General features: G+C 39.3%; 1 protein-coding gene across 17 annotated transcripts in view; it reads right to left on the bottom strand.

Annotated features, from left to right (window-relative positions):
* Positions 1 to 26,137, bottom strand: part of TENM3 (teneurin transmembrane protein 3) — an 857,073-nt gene that overhangs the window by 122,040 nt on the left and 708,896 nt on the right. For all 17 annotated transcript variants that reach the window (XM_050945288.1, XM_050945293.1, XM_050945292.1 and 14 more), the window contains 6 exons: positions 18,807 to 19,021; positions 7,880 to 8,090; positions 7,266 to 7,367; positions 6,896 to 7,090; positions 5,261 to 5,461; positions 1,908 to 2,093 (listed from right to left, as the gene is read on the bottom strand). In XM_050945288.1, the coding sequence (XP_050801245.1) occupies positions 1,908 to 2,093; positions 5,261 to 5,461; positions 6,896 to 7,090; positions 7,266 to 7,367; positions 7,880 to 8,090; positions 18,807 to 19,021 (1,110 nt within the window). The remainder of the gene's footprint in view (positions 1 to 1,907; positions 2,094 to 5,260; positions 5,462 to 6,895; positions 7,091 to 7,265; positions 7,368 to 7,879; positions 8,091 to 18,806; positions 19,022 to 26,137) is intronic.

Raw genomic sequence — 26,137 nt, 5'->3', positions numbered from 1 at the left:
TGAGGTCTTCACTGCTCACCAAAACCAAATCTAAAATGGCATCCCCTCTTGTCGGTTCTTCAACTACTTGGTGAAGGAATCCATCAGCTATCACATCCAGAAAAATCTGAGCCCTACTATTCTTGCTAGCACTTGTCCTCCAGTCTATATCTGGGAAGTTGAAGTCTCCCATGATCACACATTTCCCATTAGTGTTTACTTCCTTAAAAACATTAAAGAGGTCTCTATCCATATCCAGATCAGATCCTGGCGGTCTGTAGCACACCCAAGCACTATCTCAGGGGAGGCTCTAGTAGCTTTCTTTCCCAGTGTGATTTTTGCCCAGACAAACTCTGTCTTGTCCGGTTTCACTTCCTGCACCAGTAGCTCTAGTTCCTCCATTTTGTTCCCTAGGCTCCTCGCATTAGTGTACAGACATCTTCATTTTTGCCATTTGGCTTCACTCACATTCTGTACCCTGTTAGGCACAGACATTCTACCACCAACATCACCTGTTAGTCTGTTATCTACACTACCCTTCCTCCTTATGCCAATTCTTCTGTCCACGGCTGTATCCCCTCTTACTTTGTTTACTTCCCTCTCAAGGTTAAATTCGAGCGTGGAGATCTCCCGGACATCTCCCAACCATCTCCCCCAAATTTCTAGTTTAAAGCTCTCTTAATCAGGTCGGTGAGCCTCCATCCTAGAAGTCTATTTCCCTCCTTGCTCAGGTGAAGTCCATCCCAAGAGAACAGTCTTCTGTCCGTAAATGCTTCCCAATGGCCGTACATCCCAAAGCCCTCCTTATAGCAGTTGCCCTTTTCTGAACTTTTTTGAGATGAGGGGATGGGGGCGTACCATGGATTTATATAAGGGCAATAAGATATTTTCCATCTTATTCTCTATCCCCTTTTTAATGATTCTTAACATCCTATTTGCTTTTTTGACTGCCACTGCACGCTGCGTGGACGTCTGCAGAAAACTATCCACGATGACTCCAAGATCTCTTTCTCGATTAGTTGCAGCTAAATTAGTCCCCATCATATTGTATGTATAGTTGGGGTTATTTTTTCCAATGTGCATTATCCACATTAAATTTATCCACATTAAATTTCATTTGCCATTTTGTTGCCCAATCACTTCGTTTTGTGAGATCTTTTTGAAGTTCTTCACAGTCTGCTTTGGTCTTAACTATCTTGAGCAGTTTAGTATCATCTGCAAACTTTGCTATCTCACTGTTTACCCCTTTCCCCAGATCATTTATGAAGAAGTTGAATAAGATTGGTTTCTAAAGGATAGAACATTTTTGATCATGGAAACATACAGAGATTAATGAAGACTGCTTCTTTTGAATTTGTCATTTCAAAGTGCTTTGAAATGTAATATTATTTGCTTAGCAAATATCTTGTACAACTGTAAAGTAGAAATTCATTATGTCAACAAAAAGGATAATGGGGGGGGGGCAGTTAGATCTCTTTACCACCTTGGTAAGTGTTTTTTTGGGGGGGCTCAGGTTAGGGTAAGCTTCTTAGGCTTTCTTCTCAGTAAAGGGGGAAAAAAGGTAGCATTGTTTTCCAAAAGATGTGTTACTATCACATAAAAATAAAAAAAGCATACATCAGAAGACTTATTTACAGATTTAAAAAATATGTAAGCTTCTCCTCTACAGGAGGCAGCTACAGGAAACAACTGAAAGTGAAATTCTTGCACCTCCCATTTGTGGCAAACAAGCTGTAAAGGATTGATGAGCCATTATTTAATCATTTCCTTTCTTAAAACATTAATTCCTTTACACAGCCTGACAGGTGCAAATATTCTGTTTGAAGAAACAAGCTTCAAAGTGTTACATTTCTGATGCACAAAAGACCAAGAATTCTAGCTTTTTGAGTTTTGTATTGATGACAGATATTAAAGCACAGCTAGCCTACCAATAGTACAGTGCTCTCCATTCCATCCCTGGCTACATTCACACTTCCCATCTTTACAGGTTCCATGTTCAGCACAGCGAGGGTGGCAGGCTCTTTGATTGCAGGCTGGTCCGGTCCAACCTTCTTCGCAACGACATGTTCCACCCATGCAAACACCATGAGAGCCACAGTCGACAGAACAAATTTCTGTATTTAAAAGGATGAATGGGAGAAAAAGAGAGAAAGAATGAGAGGAGAACACACATTAATTAGCAGAGTTACATTTTAATTCAACGTATGAAGGAGAAAAGCAAAATCTTTGAAAATTAAATCAAAGGAATTGACAGCTAAAAGCATTTTCAGGTAGGACCCAAGAGAATATGGAATATGGAATTTTATCTCTGCTAATGCTTAATTAGTTACCCAGTAGACTTAGTAATGCCTAAGAGTCCACAGCTCTTCTGTCAGTTAGCTCTGAGTAATTTCCAATTATATTTTTTGTGAGCACATATTTCTTAAGAGTTACCTTTTGTAGCTTAGATTATATGCATTTAAACCCATTAGAATTTACTGCATAGCTTTAGTGACTAAATGTACCACACGTACCTTATGGGTCATTTACATTATAGGCAAAAATTTACAATTGAACAAAAGTTCAATTTAGCAAAGGGGCTTTTTTCCTTGCCCCCAGGTTTCTTTCAAATTTGAAATGTGCCATCTCTGACATATTTTTTCATTAAAAAGAATCAGCCTCAGTGAGACACATTAGTGCATTGCTGACATACTGACATGTCCGTTAAATATAAGATTTTTTTTAACTTTCTGTAAATTTATAGCAATGACAGCTTTAGGCAGTCTGGTTTAAAAACAGAAAGACTATTAAAAATAAATCAACAAAAGCATTCAACTTGTCACCTACACTAACAAGGTTTTATAACTAGTAGAATAATTGAAAAGAACATTAAGGCCTAAGTTATTCATAGGTCAAAAAATATATCTTACATCTCAAAACTAATACAAGATGATAATTCAGGTTGTTATAGTTTGCATTTATCTTTTTTCTTTATTCAGTCAGTCTTTGGAAAACTTCATTTGTGTGAAGCTGACTACAGAAAAAAAAAGCCTGAGGGATGTTTTTTAGTCTCTTAGAATACAGTTAGTCACAATCATATGCTGGTTCATAAGATTATTATATTTATTTTGGGATTCCTTGTAAAAGACAGCAAACCACCCTAATAAGAAAGAACTGAAATTATTTTTGACTGCAATAAAAGGAGAGCTCATAAAAGAGGATGAAAGGTTTTACATATGGGCTTTGTTTCTAGTTTTTCATTCAGTAGTATTTTCCCCCCAATAGATAATAATTCTCTGCCTCAAAGTGCTATAAAACATTCCACACAGCATCAAGTTGTGATGGCACTTCTTATGAACAATAGTGCAGAATGTTTACTGGGCAAGAGAGCTGGGTTGTTTTTCCCACACAACATTTTCTATCTACTTTGAATTAAATTTTTGATTAAAAGATCTGAGATGGTCTGATTAACTTCAGAGTCACAGAACATCAACCCAGCTGCAGGAGAGGGAGAGTTTTATTTCAGAGGTTCCCTCTTTTCTCTTCAATCTAATCAATTTTTCATTAGGGTGAAGGTGTTTATCAGCTTTGAGCACACTAGCTTTGAGCAAGGTGTGTCAATTTTTGTAATGAACTTATTAATTAGAGTTAATTTAACTGAAGTGGAATTGAAGGGCTAATTAATGGACAAACTGCTGATGAAGATAGAGGAAAGCTCTGTTGATTTCAACGCTGTAAGCCATCTGATGGATAACTCATTTTTCTCCCTTTAGCAGCTTAACAAAATGTTTCTTTATGAGTAAGATTTACTTATTTATTGACTTTAAATATCTGAAGGTCATTTTGTACAACTTCAGTAGGGGTTCTTTACGTTTTATTGCAAAAACTAATTAATATTTCATAAGTCTGAAGTAAGTGAAATATCTGAATACACATGAAACAGAATACTTTTATACATTTCAATTATCAATTACTTTTTGAAACATGAGCACAGATAGTGAATGACTAGAACTAACATGAAGTGTGTAAAGATGGATGCCATCAGAAGACATGTACAATCTGTATTTTCTTTGAACCATATAGCAGACTTTCCACAAACAGTCATATTTATAAGAACCTAAGTACATGGGTGCCATACCAGATGAGCTCAGAAAGCTTTCTGTGCACTGTAGACATTCAAAAACAAAAACAAAATTAGCAGAATAGAATCATAGGGTTGGAAGGGACCTCAGGAGGTCATCTAGTCCAACCCCCTGCTCAAGGCAGGACCAATCCACAGATTTTTACCCCAGTTCCCCAAATGGCCCCCTCAAGGATGCCTAAAATCTGAAAGTAATATGGAACATTAAATATGGGAAAATACTCCCCTTCTACAGTTTTCTCACTCTGTTGCCTACCTATTCCTGAGCTACCAATGACTTTCAAGGACTGTTGATCAATATCATAGATATCAGACACAAACTGCATTTCAAAATGGCAGTTATTTACAGAGAATTGATTAAATATCATTTATAATTTGATATAAAACCACTACTCCTCAAGCAGGCCACATGTTCAGGTGTCATGAAGAGCATCAATTACTTTGTTAGACTATCATGCTTTCTTTTGGCAAAACGCATCTGACAGTTAGAAATTACCACTGGTAATTTTTCCCAAAATTTGGCACAAAAAGGTTGCTCTCAGACTGAGACTAAAATTCAGATTCTGATAATAAATTATAGTAATTCCATATTTTAATCTGAATTTATACCAATGTATCCAAAAATAAGCAACTGGCCTTAAATGTGCTAAGTTTTGTCCTTGAAGAAAGCCTTATCTGTCAGAACTGTTGGCCCATTCATGCAGTCCTTATTCAGGCAAAATTTCCAATAACTTCAGTTGGAGTTTTGCCTGAACAAGAACGACAGGATTGGCCCCTCCAAGGAGCTAAAAATAGATTTTTCAAATGGAAATATTTCTGGATGCGTCATTAACACAGTTCTAAATATGTAGATGAATATCTCAGTATAGATCTTAAATTCAGAAGGTACATATAACATTTTGTTCTTTTCTTTGAACCATCAGCAAAAAATGCCTTCATTTTTTGAGTGAAGAAAGTGTTTGATTTTCAAATATTTACACATGGTCATTTGTTCTGAATGTTTCACTCATGATTTATGGCCTAATGCTGCTCCCACTACAATCTATAGAAAGACTTAGCTTCAATGGCAGCTGGATCAGGTTCTAACACAATAATGAAAGATTATGTATTAATTTAAAATATATTAGAGCTTTACACATAAGGAATGTTTTTAATCCTTACCATTTGAGCAATCTGCACCTGTCCAATTAGGGTCACAAGTGCAGGTACCACTTTCTTGAAGGTACGTCCCATGACCAGAGCACTGGTCTGGACACATTGTCTTCAGTATTTCACAGTTGCTACCACCCCATCCTGGATTACAGTGGCACTCTCCATGGATACACACACCATGACTGGAACAGGCTGGGTCTAAGCAATCAGCTGGAGAAAAAAGAAAAAGATAATCTTTAATATGTTGTTATTAACAATTACAATAGCAACAATTATCATCCGATGATTTTAAGCACTTTCTGAATTAATTAAAAAAACTCCTGTGAGGTAAACAGTACTACACTCATTTAACAACAATCAGTAAACTGAGATACGAGGCGATGAGGCAAATCACAATGTTACGTAATGAGTCAGTGGAAGAACAGAGAGTAGAACTCACGAGTCCTAAGGTGGCTCCTAGCCCGCTTGCTTTAATCACAAGATAACAAGCACTGTCTGATCAAATAACTAAAAAAAAATCAATATAAACTAATAGAGTGCAACTTCTAATCCATTTTTGCTAGCATATTGGTAATTTTCTTTGTAGTACATTAGATCATCAAAAGTAATTGTAAGGATCCATGTACACATGTGTAACTGGTTTAATGACATCCTGGGGATAACAGATATAAACCTCAAAGTCATTGATGTAACTGAGACTCTTGCAAGGATTTGTAATTTTCCTGAATTACACCAAGATTCACTTGAGTTTTCAGGCTATTGCTCTCTGTTCTCCTAATCACAGAGCAACAAAATCTTGTATTCTCTATAACAAGCAGTATCAACTGACCTAATCCACTACTACTGAGTTCTGACAGCTCTATAGGACCCTCAACCTGTTTGAGAAATAAATGAGTTGGGTATTCTCTATCCTTCTTAATTCACTTTAATGTGCTTTAGATGACGAGATTTAATTTGACTCAATAAAACTTTACACTTGTAGGGTCAATGATCTGAAAATTTAATTCCAGAGACTTAATTGCATTACTTTGTATGTAGAGATCAATAAAATCTATTTGATTGAGGAAGGGAAATGGTGCTTTTTTCTCCTAAAAAAATAAATAGAAAATGAACTCCATTTTACAGCACACCAGAATGAATACACATGCATCTCTAAAATACCAAAAAAAATTGCATAATTTTTCAGTGTGATGCATTTGAATGAGCATTTTCAACTGTAAGTCTTTATAAAAATGTTGGTGGGAAAGACCATATGCAATAGAGTAACAATTTCTTCTACAATGTGAAAAAAATCACTATGTCCCTCTGTGTTCTAACAATCATCTTTTCTTGTGTTTTCTCTTAGCTGATGTCAGACAGATGAAATAAATCTATTTTTAACATGCTGAAATTATTAGACAAAACCTGCTCAAAGCAAAATATCTAGCAAACAGGATGTTTTAGAATGCTTGATATAAGGTGAACAATTTGCCAGCACATGGCTTTACTGGGCCAGATTTTCATTTGGTGCAAATTGACATGGCTCCAGTGAAATCAATAGTGCTATGCTGACTTATACCAGCTGAAAAATCTGACCCACTATGTTGTAACTGGACATTTTAGAAACATTACTGTAGATGCTTGGGTAAATATTTACTTCTTTACCTTCTTCACAGTCTTCTCCTTTGTACCCAGAGTTGCATGCACAAGAGCCCATGATACAGATCCCACGGCCCCCACATTGAGGATCAATACACTGGGTGGTAGGCACATCACACTCTGTACCCTTCCAACCGCTGAAACAGAGACAGCGCCCTTTGGAATACTGCCCGTTGCCACTACACAATACTGGGCAGGCTGCTGTGAAATAAAACATGACAGAAGAATTAACAAAACTCTTTTCAAGCAAGCTCTGGGAAAAAAGAGGAACATGTATGTAACAAGTTGCATGCCAGTTTCTTTTCCTTGGTAGATTAGTAATAATTTGTCTTTATGCAGTTTATTTTAACTTAAGAAAAGAATTCGGTTCAGATACCTCTTGAACAATCAGGGCCCAGAAATCCAGGAAAACAATGGCATGATCCAGAAACACACTCTCCGTTTCCATGGCAATTTCGGGGGCATTCCACTACAGACTCTGAAAAAAAGAATAAGAAAAAAAATTCATAGAAACTCCCACCATAGTACTAAACTAGAACAGAAGGTGTCTATCATCTAATTCTAAACCACTAATGACTGACAGCAAATTAAGGTACTTGCAGAAGCATGTATGTCACTTTGTTTAGTGATTGTATGAAAGTAAATAGTGGCTAATTTCCTGTAATTAATGCTTGTGGTATCCTATTACATTCTGTTATAACAAGTAGCTCAAGATTTAAACAGTAAAATGATAGTTACTTTATGCTCATAATACAGCCATTTCAAAAAAGCATCTTCCTTTGTGAACTATACATTATGGGAGGCTTTCATACTTCAATTACTAAACAATTAAAATACATTTCTATATCTTTTGTTATGTAATGAAGAAAACATAATAAATTCAACATTCATGAAAACAACCCAGAGTATTTAACTCTGAAAACTCATCTCTATTTTTAACAGAATGCTTAGATTGCAGCTTTTGGTGAAAACTTTGAAGATTGTGCTTACCTATAACAATGGTATTAAAAGACACCTGCTCTGCATTTTTCCCATCATTATAAAAAGCCAGATGCCAGATTCCAGAATCCAAATACTGGATAAAACCAGCCTCATGGAGACTGATAGACCTTGTCTGTCGGCCTGCTCTCTCTGACTCAAGCAGGTTGCGCTGTTCTCTTGCGATCAACCTGCTACCATCGAGGAGTTCCACAAAGTCATACTACAAGGGAGGAATGTGCAAAGGGTTTATTATTCACTTATTATTCTTTTTAGTTACCATTTTCATATTTTTTTCTATAATTTAGCAGTTATGAAATGTGCCAGCCCCAGAGACTGCAGTTCCATATTCCTTCACAGAACAAATAGTACAGAGAGTGGCAGTGCAAGCTTCCCCACAATATAATGTAATATGCTTTCAGCTTGACCTGGAGAGATCCCTTCTAGAACAGAGGAGATAAGATCTCAGGCTATGTCTACATGGCCCCATAATTCGACTATGGGGGTGTGAACTGAAACATGCACTAGCATGTGGCGTTGTAACTCCCCCAGGTAGATGCTTGCTGGCATGAACTAAACCAGTGGTTCTCAAACTTTTGTTCTGGTGACTCCTTTCACATAGCAAGCCTCTGAGTGTGAACCCCCTCCCCAATAAATTAAAACCTCATTTTTTATATTTAATACTATTATAAATGCTGGAGGCAAAGCAGGGTTTGGGCTGGAGGCTGACAGCTCAGGACCCACCATGTAATAATCTTGCAACCCCTGAGGGATCCCGACTTCCAGTTTGAGAACCCCTGAACTAAAGGACCATGTTAATGCAAATGAAGTACCTTTTAGTTTACAACTGCAGCATCCACATGGGGGAGGTACAGCGCAACATGCTAGTGTGTGCTACAGGTCTCACCCCACCATAGTCCAAACTGCAGAGCTATGTAGACAAGCCTTCAGTGTTTGTCCATTCTTTCACCTCTCTTGCTGAGATTTCTAAAGAGAATGCCAAGTAATGCCAATTGTCATGATGGTGCTTTCTTCTGATATTGACACCTGACCACCAATTCATTTAACATTAATTTGTAGAACAAAAGTCAGACGAGGTTAGTTTGCAGACATAATCTGAAGATGTGAGCTGGCCATCTGCAGGTGAAACACTCATTCCATATTGACTGTGCCATATAAATTAATTAATAAGAATATTCCACCCCAATCCATTACCCTTTTTTTTTCTTCTTTTGTTTCACAATCCAAGGTAAGTTCTCTGCTGGTGTAATTCCACTGACTTCAATAGAGATATTACAGCAGAAAATATGGCCTTACATTTCTTTTGTACAAAGTAAACCAAATACCAAATGCAAAGTATAACAGATTAAAAATGCAGAAAGCAGTGACAGAAAACACTGTAGTTCAGATTAAAACTCTTCAAAAGCTATCATAACATTTTATAATTTGTTTTATTAATAGCAACAACTACATTTGGAGGGTGGGGTGGGAAAACATAACATCTGATTTGCTACAAGCATGGGAGACAAAGAAGTTTATCATCTTAAATTCACATATAAGAGTCTATCCACAAAATGCCTGTTAGCACTAATGGTAGCTGTTTGGGTTGCGAGTTCAATCCTTGAGGGGGCCACTTAGGGATCTGGGGCAAAATCAGTACTTGGTCCTGCTAGTGAAGGGAGGGGGCTGGACTCGATGACCCTTTGGGGTCCCTTCCAGTTCTACTCCATGTATTTAGTCAACTCTGCACATTCAGAGGAGAACCCTGGGTCAGATCTTCAGCTGGTGTAAATTGGTATAGCTTCATCTAGTCAATTGACCTACACTGAAAGTTTATGCTACCTGAGGATCTGGCACCAAATCACTAAAGATTTCTTTGCTGCATTTGTCAAGTAAAGATTACATTATATAAAAAAGAGTTACCGCCTATTAACTTTAAGGATCACTGTTTCCTACAATCAAGAGTAACGTGGTTTCCACATTCAGTCCAGTTTCATTTTTACTCTGATGTGTCTATTGTGTGAGGTGAACTACTATATACAAACCTTCTATCTTACCACATATTTGAGATATCACTCAAATGGTATTTCATTCAAGGTCTATCTAGGTAAAGGCCAGTGTATGAAACCACTATTTTCCTAAGTTGTGATAAAGTCAGTTACTGGGACTGGAGAATCGGTGGTTTTATGTACTGACTTATGACCTTTGGAAACAGCTCCTAGTATGGCATAAAACAGGATAGTCTTCATCTCTGGACAGGATCTAAGCACTGGAATCCTCTTCTCCTGAAACTCTCCTTGGTTGTTAAAAACACATGATATTCTAATAATGTTGCTCTGCAATAAATCTGAATTATCTCAATACCATTCAAAATGTAAAAGAAATGCATAGATCACATGCCTTTACCAATACCTGAGCCAATTTCCTTTCAGCTATGTCTCAACAACCATAGTAGAAATTAACATGATTAGTATGGGCAGAAGCTAGTACCTTGATACGGTGTCACCTTGAATGTTCAAGCAATCCCACATGAAAACCATTCAATGTTCTCATTTGTCAGAGAATTAAATATTTATCTTAATTCATGAAAGATACAAAAACTGTCTCTTTTCCTCCTCAAGTACTCACAAACCCTTCTATCTGATCACAATACCTAATATCACTGAAAGAAGAAAGAAAAAGATCTCCATTCTGAGTTTTAGCTGGTTATTTATGGACAATATGAATTGTTTTTCAAATTACTTCAGAAGGACACTTCTTGTTGTAGGAGAATCTCAGTTAAGAACACATTTTTGATCTGGGATTTAGAGATTGTACTACTTAATTGACCCCAAAGAGTCAGGCATAGCTGATAGCTGACAGGCATAGTATAATTAATCATTTTAGAACTGTAACATAATAAAGATTTATGTTATTATATGGATAGTATTTCTGAGGTTGAATTTTTAAAAGCCATGCATATGGATGTCACCATTCATTCCATCCCCAGCAAACAGGAGTAATGTGTGTTAAATCCTATAAAGACTGCTTCATAAATTTAGGAGTGGGGTTGTGAAAGGGCATAGAGTGGAAAAACAATGACCTTTATGTACTAAAAATACTTTCATTTTGTTTTCCTCCTGTGACGATAAATTAATTAGCTTCACTGAGTATAAATGGGATGTTCTACCCCTCCACATTCAGTTTTGCTTTAAGCCACCAAAGTCCTTTGTTATTCTTAAAGTCTCCTTAAATAAAAACATATTGATTCTCTGGTTGCAATGAAACTGACATTTTTAGAAAGTGTCACAAAGACTTTTAGACTAGCATTGATTGGACTTGAATGGACAGCTACTGTCAATTATTTCTGGTTGACTTATTTATAATTCCCCAGAAATAGAGAACTATATATCTAGTGCTCCTCTATGACACACACATATTAGTAAGCACTGAGGTCATCATTCTGAAACTTGGGTGCCTAAAGTAAAAAACAGAAATGCTACCTGAAAAACCACTGTTCCTAATTATGTTATATTGAAATATTTGTTAGATACTATGTCACATAAGCAAGAGTTAGTTACCCTCAGAAACTATGGTTCTTCGAGGTGTATTGTCCAAGTGTTGAATCATGCCAGAATGCTCTTGAATGCTGTTCTGGTACTTTTTTGGGAGCCAGAATGGGCATTCTGATACTTACAGTACTATCACTGATGATTGCTTCTGAGCGATAGTACAAAGTATCAGAAATGTATTTCAGCCTCCCTCCTTTTTTTTTTTTTTAGGACTCTAGCACTGGTGTTGCCCAGATATTTATTCCACTGTTCGTGCATTGCACTTTTTAGTCTGGATTGTTTTGGCCAACAGTATTCTTGTACCTCTAACCAAGGGTATAATGGGAGCTACAACCACAACCACCCTTAATTTCTTTTGCCATAGAGAATCTTGATGTTAGTAGAATCTTGATGTTAGTAGTAGGTATTGGGGTGGGGGAGGGAACGTGAGGGTTAAAGAATAAATATATGGACAACATAGCTTGAAGAATCACACTGGAGGGTATGTAACCATTTCTTCTTCTTAGAGTGCTTGCCCATATATATATTTCACCTTTAGTGTCTCACAAGCAGTGACCTAGATTGTAGGAGATGGGTGCTAAGAGTCTAGCTAAACAATTATTGTAGGACAGCCCTGCCAAAATTAGCATGACAGAGTAGTGCTAGGTAAACGTATGTATTGAAGACCACATAGCTTCGCTACAAATGTACAGAATGGGAACATTTCTCAAGAAAGCAACAGAGGTTGCTTATGCCCTCATCAAATGAAATGCGATTCTTATAGGTGGTGTAGAGGAGCAGACTCATCCCTGCGGCACCTCATGCTGGTCTCTCAGGGAATTAGCTCGATTCAGCTCCGGAGCGTCCTCTGCAGGCTGGTGATCCATCTGTCCTCTGGCCTCTGTGTCCCTCCTGAACCCAGTGCCCTTGTACCTATTCCCTAGCAGTAATCCCCTCAGTCTTAGTGTCTCTCCTCCCTGGGGAACCCCCACCCATTAGTCCCACCTCACCTCAGAATAAAGCTACTGCCAGTCATTGTCTAGCCCCCATGCCCTGAGGCAGGCTGCAGTATCAGCCACTCATCACTGGCAAGGTTGGGTTTGGACGTGCTGCCTTGACCTATCCCTGGGCTGCCCTCAGCAACCCCCAGTACCTGTTGGCCTTACGCTAGGCCACAGCCTGGGGTTTTCCAGGCTGGAGCTCCCAGTTCCTCTGCCTTTCCCCAGCCCTGCTCCACTCAGGTACCCTGTCTCCAGCTCCCTGCAGCCAGGCCCTTCTCCCTCTACGGGCAGAGGGAGACTCTTTGGGCTCCTGGCTCACAGCCTTTTTACACAGGCCAGCTGTGGCCTGATTGGGAAGTGGCTGCAGCTGGGTCACGCCCCAATCAGCCCAACTTAGCAGCCTCCAGGGCTGTTTTAAGCCCTTCAGGACAGGAGCAGGGTAACCACCCTGCTACAGTGGGATTACATTAGCTAATTCATAACAAAGTTTGATACAGGCCAAAAGAGTCCTAGCATTGAAATGGCCTGTCCTTTAACACTGTCTTCACAGGATATGAATAATATGGGGGATACTCTAAATAGCTTAATTTTGTCTGTACAAAAAGACATTTTGGGTGAGCTCTCAATGACACCCTGTCCTTATGAAAAACTGTGTACAGGAGTCCTGCCAAGAAGACTTATATCTCCCCAACTATTCTGGTTGATATTATTGCTACCATCAAGACTGTTTTAATGGAAAGATGAAACAGGGTACATTTACCTAAAGGTTCTAGAGCTGGATTCATTAATCCCGTGAGGACAATATTTAGATCCCACAGAGGAGAAGTTCCATTACCCTTTGTAAGAATCTGGCCATTGTGGGGCATCAGAATGTAGAAGCCCTCTGTATTGGAGGGCAAAGAGCTGAGATGGCTGCTAGATAGATGAACCCTCGATGAGCATACAGATAGTCCAAAGTTCTTTCAAATCAGGAGATGGGCCCATATATCTGGAATTGAGATGGTGAGAAGTACTGCTGTGAACAGATATGCAGTCTCTTCCATTTGGCAGCATGTGTCCATTAGGCTTTTCAACCATGGATCAGGATATTTTGTACTTCTGATGAGCAGGTTCCTTCTGCTGAAGTCAGTCAGCCTGTACGGGAGACTTTGGCAAACCAGTAAAGTGCTTGAAATCACTATGGCTTATTGTTAAAGGTGGCCTAGTCAGCAAGCTGTAAATTGGCCATTCAGCAATCTCAGCTTGACCAAGGCAGGAGGGAGGGGGTTTTGGGTGCCACTGAAAGGGCAACCTGACCCTGTGTCCTTCCTGATAAGAACTGTGTTGAAATTGCTGATACATGCATTTTTAAAGAGTAGGATATGCCCCAGGAATGTCTACTGGGGTCTCAAGGCTGCAAACTCCGGAAAAACCCACACCTGGTTAATCAATAATCAGAAGGAACCTCTTGCTGGATCATTGCAACTGCTTACTTAACAAGGTTTCTTAAAAGGACATGTCATTCTATTACTAATGTATGAATAAGGGAAAAAAGCTTGAGATGGGGGGGGGACTCTTCAGAACTGGTCTCTCCCTCTGGATGCATCTTGTGCTCCCCACCAGCAGACAGGCTGCCACTGTGCCACTCAAGAGCCACACTCAGCTTCGGTAATTATCAAAGGTTGAGGGTGTTTTACTAACCTGTTGCAGAGATGTGTAAGTGCTTGAGACTAAGTAAAGTTTAGCTGTAAGTGAAAGCACTCGTGTTGTCCTGTTTGTGCCTGCCATCTATCGGTCAGACAGCCGTGTCTCCCCTGATTTATTTCCTGACACCTCCTCTCACAGAGTAAAAGTTACCAAGAGCTATGGGTTGAAAGAACCCCAGGAAACAACCCAGCATCTATGCTTTGAGGTGCCGGGAGCATGAGTTGGGATCAAGCACTGGACTGCATCTCTGCAATATCAGGTCTCACTGGAGAGGTAAGTGTATCAAAGAGATTATTAAAGCCTAAGTACTAGAATTGACTTGGTCAGGTAGGAGCAACCGTGATCATTCTGGCTGAGCCCTGCCTAAGCACTTTCTTAGAAGATGGGGATTAATGGACTGGTGGTGGGGGAGTGTGCGCGTACAGCAAGCTTGAGGACCATGGAATCAGGAACGTATCGGACAGGGATCCTCAACTCTGACTCCCTCTGGAACAAAAGTGTTCACACTTCCTGTTATCTCTGGTGGCAAAGAGAGATGGTGGGATGACTCCTCCACCTTCCTTCCCCCTGAGTAATATGTCTTGAATTATGCTATCATTTATGGACCGCTCATGGTTACTTGAAAATTGCTGAGGTGGTCTGCTAGCATGGTCTGTGCATCCCTATCAAGTGAACCACCCTCAGAATAATTTCATGATGGATACAAAATTCCCAAAGATAAAACATGGCCGAAAAACTGAGCATGCTGAACAAATGGCTCTTAGCTCCAGGACATTTATGTTGAGTCTTACTTCCTGAGGAATCCATATATTTTGTGTTTGGAGGTTATCTAAATGGGCCTCCTGTCCTAATGTGGAGGCATCTGTCATCAACATCTTTGTAGATAGGGGAAGAGAGAACGAGGACAGAACTTGTGATGTAACGTATACTAGCATGCTCAGTTGATGTTTGCTTGGGTGATATGCAGACTTCAGCCACTCCTGCATGAAATGAAAGTGAAGTCTGGCATGCTGACTTAGGAAGGTGCAGGAGGCCACATATCTGAAACAAGTTCTCATTGATGTCTTGGACTGAGTTCGCAGGTGAGTTCGTAGGTTTAGTATGGCTTGGAATCTCTCTGGAGGTAGATAAGCCATTGTTCTTGTGGAGTCAAGAATGGTTCCAATAGATTCTATTTTTTGTTGGAGTCAGTATTACTTCTCTTCATTTACTTTCAGGCCTGAAATGGCAAACAGATGCAGAGTTTGCAGAATGCAGTCTGTTAGTTGCCACTTGCATGAATGAGCCAGTCATCTAGGTAAGGGAAAACTTGGATTCCTAGCTTTTTGAGGTGAGCTGCTATTACTGATAGCCATTTTGTGAAAATCCTGGGTGCTGTCAACAGGTTGAGTGGTAACATACTGTACTGGTAGTGGTATTGCCCACTTGAAACGTCAGTTATCTTCTGTGGGGTGGATGAATCGCAATAAGAAAATGTGTGTCCTGAAGGTCAAGAGCTACGTACCAATTGTTCCAGTGTAGGGATGGAATTATAGTAGCCAGAGTCACAACCCTGAACTTGAGCTTGTGAATTAAAGTGCAGAATAGGCCATCAATCACCTTTCTTTCTGGGAATCTGAAAGTAATGAGAATAAAATCCACTGTGTTCCCTGTGCTATTGAGGAACTTCTTCCACTGCTCTGATAAGAAGTGACCACACATCTTGATGAAGCCTTCTTTGTAAGAGAGGTCCCTGAATAGGCATAGATAAGGTGAGTGAGGTGGTGGTGGATACAGAACTGGATGATATAGCCCATCTCTATATCTTCAGGACCCATCAATCCATTGTGATGGTGCTCCAGAACCATAGAAATGAAATAAATGATTCACAGATGGAGACAATATGACTGGAAGATCTGAAGGGATTTGCACTCTGTTACTGACCAAGCAGTCAAATCTGCTGCCTTGATGTTGATAGAGACTGATGAGCAGAAATGGAGGTGGAACCAGATGCCTTCCTTCTGTGCAATGTTTGTCTCTTTCTAGATTGTTCAGGTTGCCTATGCTGCAGGTAAAAGGAGTACCTCTCTTGTGAGTATAGCTTAAAGTGCTTATGCTTAGGTATCAGAGGGTAGACCCTCCTATGGATCTCAGTGTCGCACGAGTCCTTTAGAGAACGTAAAGCTCTATCTGTTTTTGCATTAACAACTTAATCCTTTGAATGGGTGACCCTCAACTGTTATTTGAACTTTTTTAGGGATCCCTGAAGAGTGGCGCTAGGAAGATCTCCTCTTTGCAACTGAGGTTGCCACAAATCTGCAGGCTGTACCTGAAGTATCAAAGGCTGTCTTGGAGGGACATACATGATACAAGATGACCCTCAGTGATGATGGATTTAAATTCTTTCCTGACATCTTGTGAAAGCTCATATATAAATTTGGTAGTGGGATCCCACTTAATACAATCATATTTCACTAACAGGGCTTGGTAATTGGTGATTCTCACTTGGAAGTTTTATGTTGAATAATTCTTCTGACTGAACAAGTCTAATTTCTTGGCTTCCTGTCTTTAGGTGTTTATTTATGCTGATTTATGAGCTTCTGTTAACTGCTGCAACCACTAATAAACTAGGTAAGGATTGTGTATAAAACTGCTTATATCCCTGGAAAGGAATCTAACAGTGGTTTGCTCTCTTTCATGTTTGTGCTAGAGAGTCAGGCTTTCAGAGGACATAATGGAATTTCTCATGCTTCCTCTGAGTCTAGAAGTGAGTTTGTGTGTGAAACTTACGTGTATTTTTCATTAAATACTATCTCTTTAATTTTTCGCCTTTTTTAAAACCAAGGAAATTAACAAAGTTACTGTAATGTTCAGATGGTGACTTTAATTGCACAAATAAATAAATTCACAATGAACAACCTCCAGAAACCTTAACTTTCTCCCCTTTCATTTCAACAGGGTATTTCAACATATTACCCAATAATAGGTGAATATGAACTAGTACCTGGTAAATAGAGAGACAAGGTGCATGAGGCAATATCTTTTCTTGGACCTGCTTCCATTGGTGAGAGAGAGAAATTCTGAGCCACACAGAGCACTTCTTTGGGTCTGGTGGTCCAATAAAATATATTACCTCACCCACCCTATTGCTTTAATATCCTGGGACTGACATGGCTACAACTACCCCACATACCTGGTAAAGAGTTCAGTATAATGTAATTAGGGATATCTTTCTTTTAAAAACCAAAGTTAAAGAAATCTGCAATAATCTGAAATAATGCAATGAAATGCAAAACAATAGTCAAATATATGTTTTAAAATAAAACAAAAAAAGGAATTTTGAAGTTAATTTTTTTATTGAAACCAAATACAAGCATAATAGCTGATCTTCAATGCAAGTCCATTAATCTGCTTTGTTCAGAAGTCTGGACATGACAGATGCAGAATTTCTCACCCAGCATTAGAACTGCAAGAAGTTGCAGTGCTCTCTGAACTCGGTAACAGCTAATTTTCAAGAAACTGGAAAAAAGGTCCTCTTTGGTAGTGTATAAGGATATAAGTAAGAATGGCCATACTGGGTGGGATGAATGGTCCATCTAGCCCAGTATTCTGTCTTCCGAGAGTGGCCAATGCCAGACATTTCAAAGGGGATGAACAGAACAGGACAACTGTCAAGTGATCCATCCCATTGTCCAGTTCCAGGATTTGGCAGTCAGAGACTTAGGGACACCCAGAGCATGGGGTTGCCTCCCTGACCATTTTGGCTAATAGTCATTTCATGGACATATCCTTCATTAGCCACGGATGAGAAAGCAGAACTTGGACTGAGATTGGGTTGAAATAGAAGAAATTCACATTTGGGGTGTTAAATAAGATTTTAAGCAGGGTTAACTCCAAATTATTGTCTCTGAATATAGTGAAAAGGAATTGCCTTTTCACTCCCATACTACTCCATCCAGAAAAACTATTAATTAAATTGAATTATTCACACTCATGCTTAAATTGCATATTTCCCTATAACTTTAGATGAAAATATGTAGTATGTTTATTACTGCATACAAGTGCATAACCAAATGTACAATGGAATAGCTCTTAAGAAATCTCTTGAGGGGTGAAGTAGAACTGTATTCTGGGATACTCTGGAGTAGTCTTAAGACAGGAAAAAATCTAGTAATAATTGATTCTTACAATCTTAATTCACTGTATCCCATATACACATATTTCAATATAATATATTTTTTAATCAAATAGCAAACCATAAATAGCGTGACATTCACTAATAGAACAAACTGAACCTCTATCAAAAAGGATTTTTTTCAACTTGCTTATAACTTTGCCAGCTTTGCTTTTTGGTAGACAATCCCAGGAAAACAAATAAATGCATGACTATAGCATGATACACTAGTCTATTTAAAAGTTAAAAATATGTCCATGGACCACAGATAACTGCATTAAATGTCTCTTTATGATAGGTATCATCCCTGAAAACAATCAGATCTGATCATAAAGCAAAAGTTTCCCCCACACTGCAGATTTTAAATTCCAGAATATCTTTTAAAACTGGACTTGCATTAGAATGACAATATATTTTTCATATAGTGAAAGATCAATATATAAAATAGAAAGTAACAATAAAAAGTAGGAAAAAGGAAAGGCTGCAATCCTGAGAAACACAGCTCTTAAAAAGATGCAAATTGGCAATTTTCAGTATTAATTCTTGCTTTTCATGAAAGCAGCTCTTACCTGGGTATGTGATGGGGGTAAGCCTTTTCGGCCATATACTCCAATCAATGCATCTTTCTGAAGAGAGATATTGAATTTTAGAAACTGTGGCTGATCAATGAAGAGCTGTGATCTCCAGAAGATCCCTGGAGGAACCTCTTGTATTGCTCTTCGGCCTATATCGAGTTCTCCAGAATCTATAGTGTTGTTTTCTTGTGCAAATCCCCCTAATTTTACTAAAAAGGTTAAAAAAAATATTAAGAGATCAAACATTAATACCTACTTTTTGCTCTCAGTCTTCTTTTAAATAAGCTGTGAAATATTTAAACTCCTCTCAGATGAAATGTTACTTGAGAATCTTTCTGAGGATATTAAAGATCCTGAGGAATTCACTCAAGTGGATCTAACAAAACAAAGATTTCACACAAATACCTTCCAAGTCAGAAGGCAATGATTTACCTGAGGTATGTCTATTAAAGAAACTGTTTTAGGATCATCCCTCAGTCTTGATTATTATGAACATAATTATCTTGCAAAGTATGTGTCTTGTTATTTCTTAAGGAGGATTAACTATGGTGTTTATCAGTCCTAATAAACATACAGTCACACTATAAAGTGTAAATTAAGGGGAAATGGATTATACAGCTTTTCAAAGCGATGCTCATGTAAACAACAAGAACAATCAGCAGAATTGATAAGTGCAATTTTCACTAAATGAAACACAGCATTCCATTTAGACACCACTAACATTCTCTAAAGTATTTTACAAAGTCAATTCAGTTGAACGAATACAAACAGACCCTTTCCCTGTTTAAATTATGGATGGAACCATCAAAAAATTCAAATTCAACTCCCCACAGAGTTCAGAACAGGGATATTGTTCAGTCCTTTACAGAGATAGGTTCATGCCTTGACCAATATTACACTAAACTATGGATACGCTTTAACCTGGAAATTTGGTTCAAATAGTCCACCCCACCCCACCCCCGCCCTATTTTCTGCTTTAGGGCACTTTCCAAAGCATGCACCAAATCCAGTAGGATACTGAGTGCCCTCAACTCCCACTGAAGTTAACTGGAGTTGTCCTATTAACTAATTAATTTTCAAAGCATCTTGAGAAATAGACAATTATAGAGTGCTGTTTAACATGAGGCAGAGAGGTTGAATGACTTACTCAAAGTCACAGAAAATGCTACTGTTAGAACTAGGATTAGAATTTAGTAGTCCCTGGTTCCTAGCCTTTTGTTTCTATATCTATTGTGTTCTTTATGGCACAAACGTGCTCTCTGCTTACTGCACACTTAATAAAGCACTTTTCACAAACATCAAAATCATGTACATGATATATAGAAATAAAGTGAGGAAAGGTAAATGATAGTAAACACACAAAACAAATGTTTTATGACTTTTAAGTTTTAAACATTTTTAAAAAATGCAAATTACACAAATAAAAACGCATTCTTTTCTGTGTCTGTACAGTGCCTAGCACAATACAGTCTCAACCCCTAAGGCCCTTCGGCATATCACTATTCCTACTACTAGTTCAACAAAGAAAGGATTAAAAGACAAAGACAAATGTCAGCCACAATCATGACACCCTTATCCCCCTCCCTCAATGCTGCAGATTCTTCTGAACAAGTATAAAATCAGAGCAAGAAAGATGAAAAGAAAGTTGCATAAATATCCAGTGTGCCACGCCACACCATGGGAATGCTCTGCAGAGAGGATGCTGAAAGCTGTGGGGAAACCCTACAGTGTGGTTCTAATGGTCAGCTGAACGACAAAAAGAAGCCTCTTCACAGTTGGTCCTGGCCTCCAGAACTTCTTGGCTCTTGCCTATTCTAAGGTCTGGTCTACACTAGGGTGGTGGGGGGCGCGAAGGGGAGGGGATCAACCTAAGATACGCAACTTCAGCTATGAGAATAGCACAGCTAAAATCGATGTATCTTAGTTTGACTTACCGCGCGTCCTCACGGCACGAGGTTGATTGCTGCGGCTCCCCTGTCGACTTTGCTTCTGCCTCTTGCCGAGCTGGAGTTCAGCAGTCGACATGAGAGCGACCGAGGATCGATTTATCGCGTCTACACTACATGCGATAAATCGATCCCCGATAGATCGTTCACTACACGCCGATCTGGCGGGTAGTGTAGACATACCCTAAGAGGAGAAAAGGAATTCTTGCCACTTCTATGGATCTATGCGGGGAAAACTGCAAGGGGAATCTTGCTCAGACATTTCCTCTTTCCTGGCTTCCCTCCTGTGGATTTTTCTGAGGAAAGGATGAGATCTGGCTCACAAGACCAACCATGTGAAGGCATAGTACAGGTAAGGCATGAAGGGAGAAACAGGGGAAGTTTCCCACCACTTGGAACCAGGAAGGTAGAGGTTGACAAAGCCAACAGAAAGAGTGATGGAGACAGAGCTGATGCTGCAGGAACTTGACCTATGGCTAAAGAACTAAGTGGTGTGAGAAGTCAAAGACTGACTTGCTAGTGTCCATGAACTGAATACCAATATACCTGGTTGGCATTGATATGACACAGCATAGAGGGATCTGATGCTGAAGTGCATAAACTTTCAGCCAAAGCACTTGATATCAAAATAGCCAGTACCGGACTTCAGAAGTTCAAAGGAGATGTTACTGAGGCACACAATAACATCTCGGCACTAGACACTAGAGCTCTGAGTACAGAAGCATGGTAGACACCAGAGACCAAAGAGGCCCTAGACAACAGATGCAAAAGCAGAAATGGCAACTCATTGGCCATTGTATCAAGAATTTGTGGGTGTCAACAACGAATAGAGATTGCTCCTGAATTAAGGAGATGTTGAAGCACTACCAAAAGTTGTAGAACAAGGACTTACATAGCTATGTTTCAGTGGCGGTGATGTCACTGAAAATGTTTAACCTGCAGGATGATCAAACCAATTGATGTTCTGTTTTTCAACTTTAAGAGACTGTGGAACATCTGATCTGAAAGAATCCAGATATACCTATTTATACACTAATGAGGACAAGAATGAACCTCTCTATCCTTCTACTTAGCAATTTTTGACAACACATACATCCTACTCCAACACATTTAACTGCTTGGTTCCTACCACTTCCTCCAACTTTAGGCATGTTGAGTCTTATAAATTCACACACTGATGTCTGGTATATAAATTCACACACTTATTGGTAATCACTAAATAATAAGCACTTATTTGCAGAACTGATCAGCAACTTTCACAATGACTACTTTGAGAATATCAACAATCTCCTGTGAAGACTGAAATATAAGATGAACTAGCAAGCTTTTTACAGACCCACTTTATCAGATGTCCTGCCCACCCTTTCTGAAGTTTCCACATTTTAGCAATCCAATTCCATCTAGCAGATAACTCTACCCATTTACTCCACCAAAAAATAGGAATCAATTGCACCCACTAGCCACATCCCTCTCGCTCCACACTAATCAAATCCCTCTCTCAATCATTATTGACTCTACTCACTTCCCTCCCCAGGAATTGGGCTTCTATATGGTTCTCTGAATTTCCTATTGTTTCTTAATAGGCATAGAAAGATTCTTGATGTAACGTTTTAAAATAGATGAAGTTATCATCTGCAGATGGGGATTAGACCGTAATGTCTCATTTCAAAATATTTAAAATATACATCATGTTCTTTTATATAATTCAGAGTGACAGAAATTCAGAATATGTAAACACCTGAGAATACCTGGAAATTCTTCTCTTCCAGTCTCCCCGAATTCCGTCCCCACCCCAAAACAAAACAAAATGCAAAATAAATAAAAATTCAGAAAGAACACTTCTCCCAGGAAAAGCTATTTTTTCTCCATAACCTATTATCTACAGCTATTTATATAGATATATATATATAGGCACCTTAAACAGAATACTATAAACCAAAATATTGGAAATTCTATTTCTAATTCTTAAGATTATGTTGTACAAAAAACTCAATTAAAAAATATTTAGTAGGCTCTACTAAGTATTTACACAAGAAAAATGAATCACATGTATTGTCAGACGACTTTTCAAATTTACATGAATTCAAAAAATACTATTAGAATATTTTCCAAATACCTAACACTCTGGCTAATCTAGGAAAGAATTGCTTAAAATACATGTCCACAATGCAGAATAAAATGAAGCAAAACATTAAGAGACTAATAGTGACTGTTGTGGAGTGTAACTGATAATATAATTCCAAGTCTTTCATAGGCAACACTAATTAGAATACTGGGAAGCAAGGTTAGATTTATAACCAATCAATAGCACATCTGCCAGTTCCGTGGCATAACATTGGATTCATACCACCTACTAGGAAACGTCTGAGATGACACCGTACAGCCTTCTACAAATAACCACGTCATAACTTAACGCTGCTGGTAAACTCCACAGACATCACACCCAAGTGAAATCAAAACTATCCTTGCAAATGTACCTTTCTGGAAAAATCAATATAGCATCTAATTAAGAAACTATTACATTTCATTAACATGAGGTACTGTAAACAATACCAATAAAAGCTCAATATAGATGCATGCCAGTTACAGTAACTATAACGTATTTTAATTCACATATAATTTTTTAGCTGATTTCAAATTTTCTAATATCTTGTTGCATACAACTTTAAATATGATTTCTGAGTGGAAATGGTACATTAAGAGAAACGAGTTAAAATAAAAAAAAAATACATTTTCTTCATTTTATAATCAAGAAAGCAGAAACAATTTCAAGTTATTTTTGCTTTGTGTAGTTTTTTATTACACACGTAAAATGATGCCCACCAGCATATGGCAAGGAATGTGCCCAATTCTTAGAGCAAAACAATTAAAGCTAGGACTCTTATATTGCATTCTCAGCTCTGACAATTACTGTGTTACGTAACCTCTCCATGCCTCCTTTCACCTATATGTCAAATGAATACTGTATCTACCTTTCTCACATGTGTCTTTGTGCAGGACTGTGAATTGTTTGTAATGCACCTTAAAGTTCTTAAATAAAATTAAACAAGTTCATTTAAAAACACTACTCCTGTGTCATTTGGAATCTTCATTTTTATGCCACCTAATGCAGTACCACATTGTGCCTGGGTGAGTGAGTGGTATGTTGTCTATATCTCATCAGTAATATACGGAAAGTCACCTGAAAAAGCTTTTAGAAAAGACTGTTCATAGAATCTAGTTTTGTTTGACAAAATTTAAGGATGATTTAATATGTTTTTATTGTTGACTAATAACTAGATCTGATTTCTACATGAACTATAGTCAAATTTACATTGGAGGTGAGAAAGTGGCATTTTACAAATTAAGTTCTGCTAATTTGCACCGTCTATACCTTTGACTGGTGAGATAATAGTCAGCAGTTACACCTCTAAGGGCCGTGCTGTCCTCCTGACCTAAGCAGGAATAGGACTGATCAGAGTTTAGATAAAAGCCCTCCAAGGAAAACTCATGTGCAGTAAGAAACAGAACTGCTAATTCAGTAGGAGGCCCTCTTGCCTCTGAAGCAGAGCTTCAGCATGTAATTACGACAGTGGTTCTCAACTGATGGCTGGCCCAAACCAGAGCTTCCAGGGTTGGGCAGCTGCCCCAATCCCCGCCATGCAGGGCTGGCCGGCTGCCCAGGTCAGGACCCCAGAGCCAACCGGCTACCCTAGACTCTGTGGGGCTGGGCAGCTGCCCCAGACCCCAGAGCTCATGGGGCTGGGCAGGTGCCCTGGAAACAGCCATGTGGGGCAGCCAGCTACCTTGGACCCCCACCATGCAGGGCGGGCTGGGCCAGTTCCCCACACTGGACCCCTGCCACATGGCTGTCCCAGACCCCATGGGGCCGGCCAGCTGCCCCGGACCCCGCCATGTGGGGTAGGGTGGTTGCCTCTGACACCAGCGCTTGCGGAGCTAATTGGCCCATGTGTTGAGAACTGCTGCATTAGGGAATGCTGTACTGTGGGATATGTAGCTTTTTGGGTGATTAGCAAATCTAAGGCACTGATCATTTGTTCACTAAATATAATGGCAATTTTCAAGAGTGAGTATGTTAGCCCTGGTGCCTTGGCTAAATTCCACACTCAGTAATTATATTCCACCTACTTAATATTCCCTTAAAACGGACACTGTATTGTCTTTCTTTCATGTAGTGTTGATGTATGCTGTTAAATGACTATTGCCTTCCCAATCTACAGGTGGTAGCATTCCAGTAGTGGATGAAGCAAAGCTGTACTGAATTTACAGGATTTGGAGATCTCTAGAAGTAACAAAAATGTGAGTCACTATAATTTGATAGCTCGTGCAACTCCCTATTATCTCTAAAGGAAAGAAGTTGTGCTCAAAGTCTTTAATTATGCCCAAAAATACAAATGACAATGAGAAAAATGTTTTATATAAAAAAGAGCATTGGCTAGTCCCGGCTGAAGAATGTAGCAGTAGAAACTACTGCCACAGCATATATATTCATTAACAATATCTCCTGATCAGTGGCACTGCTATGGGCACCCGCATGGCCCCACAATATGCCAATATCTTCATGGCCGACCTGGAACAACGCTTCCTCAGCTCTCGTCCACTCACACCCCTTCTCTATCTACGCTACATTGATGACATCTTCATCATCTGGACCCATGGGAAGGAGACTCTGGAAAAATTCCACCATGATTTCAACAGCTTCCACCCCACCATCAACCTCAGCCTGGACCAATCTACACGGGAGGTCCACTTTCTTGACACCACGGTGCAAATAAGTGATGGTCACATTAACACCACCCTATATCGAAAACCCACCGACCGCTATGCCTACCTTCATGCCTCCAGCTTCCATCCCGGGCACATCACACGATCCATTGTCTACAGCCAAGCACTGAGGTACAACCGCATCTGCTCTGACCCCTCAGACAGAGACCAACACCTACAAATCTCCACCAAGCATTCTCAAAACTACAATACCCGCAAGAGGAAATAAGGAAACAGATCAACAGAGCCAGACGTGTACCCAGAAGCCTCCTACTGCAAGACAAACCCAAGAGAGAAACCAACAGGACTCCACTGGCCATCACATACAGCCCCCAGCTAAAACCCCTCCAACGCATCATCAAGGATCTACAACCCACCCTGGACAATGATCCCACACTTTCACAGGCCTTGGGTGGCAGGCCAATCCTTGCCCACAGACAACCTGCCAACCTGAAACATATTCTCACCAGTGACTGCACACCACACCATAATAACTCTAGCTCAGGAACCAATCCGTGCAACAAACCTCGATGCCAACTCTGCCCACATATCTACACCAGCGACACCATCACAGGACCTAACCAGATCAGCCACACCATCACTGGTTCATTCACC

Source organism: Gopherus flavomarginatus, chromosome 3 (assembly GCF_025201925.1).
Source record: "Gopherus flavomarginatus isolate rGopFla2 chromosome 3, rGopFla2.mat.asm, whole genome shotgun sequence".
NCBI lineage: Eukaryota > Metazoa > Chordata > Testudines > Testudinidae > Gopherus > Gopherus flavomarginatus.
The sequence above is the reverse complement of the archived record's forward strand: the minus strand, read 5'-3'. Positions and strand labels throughout refer to the sequence as shown.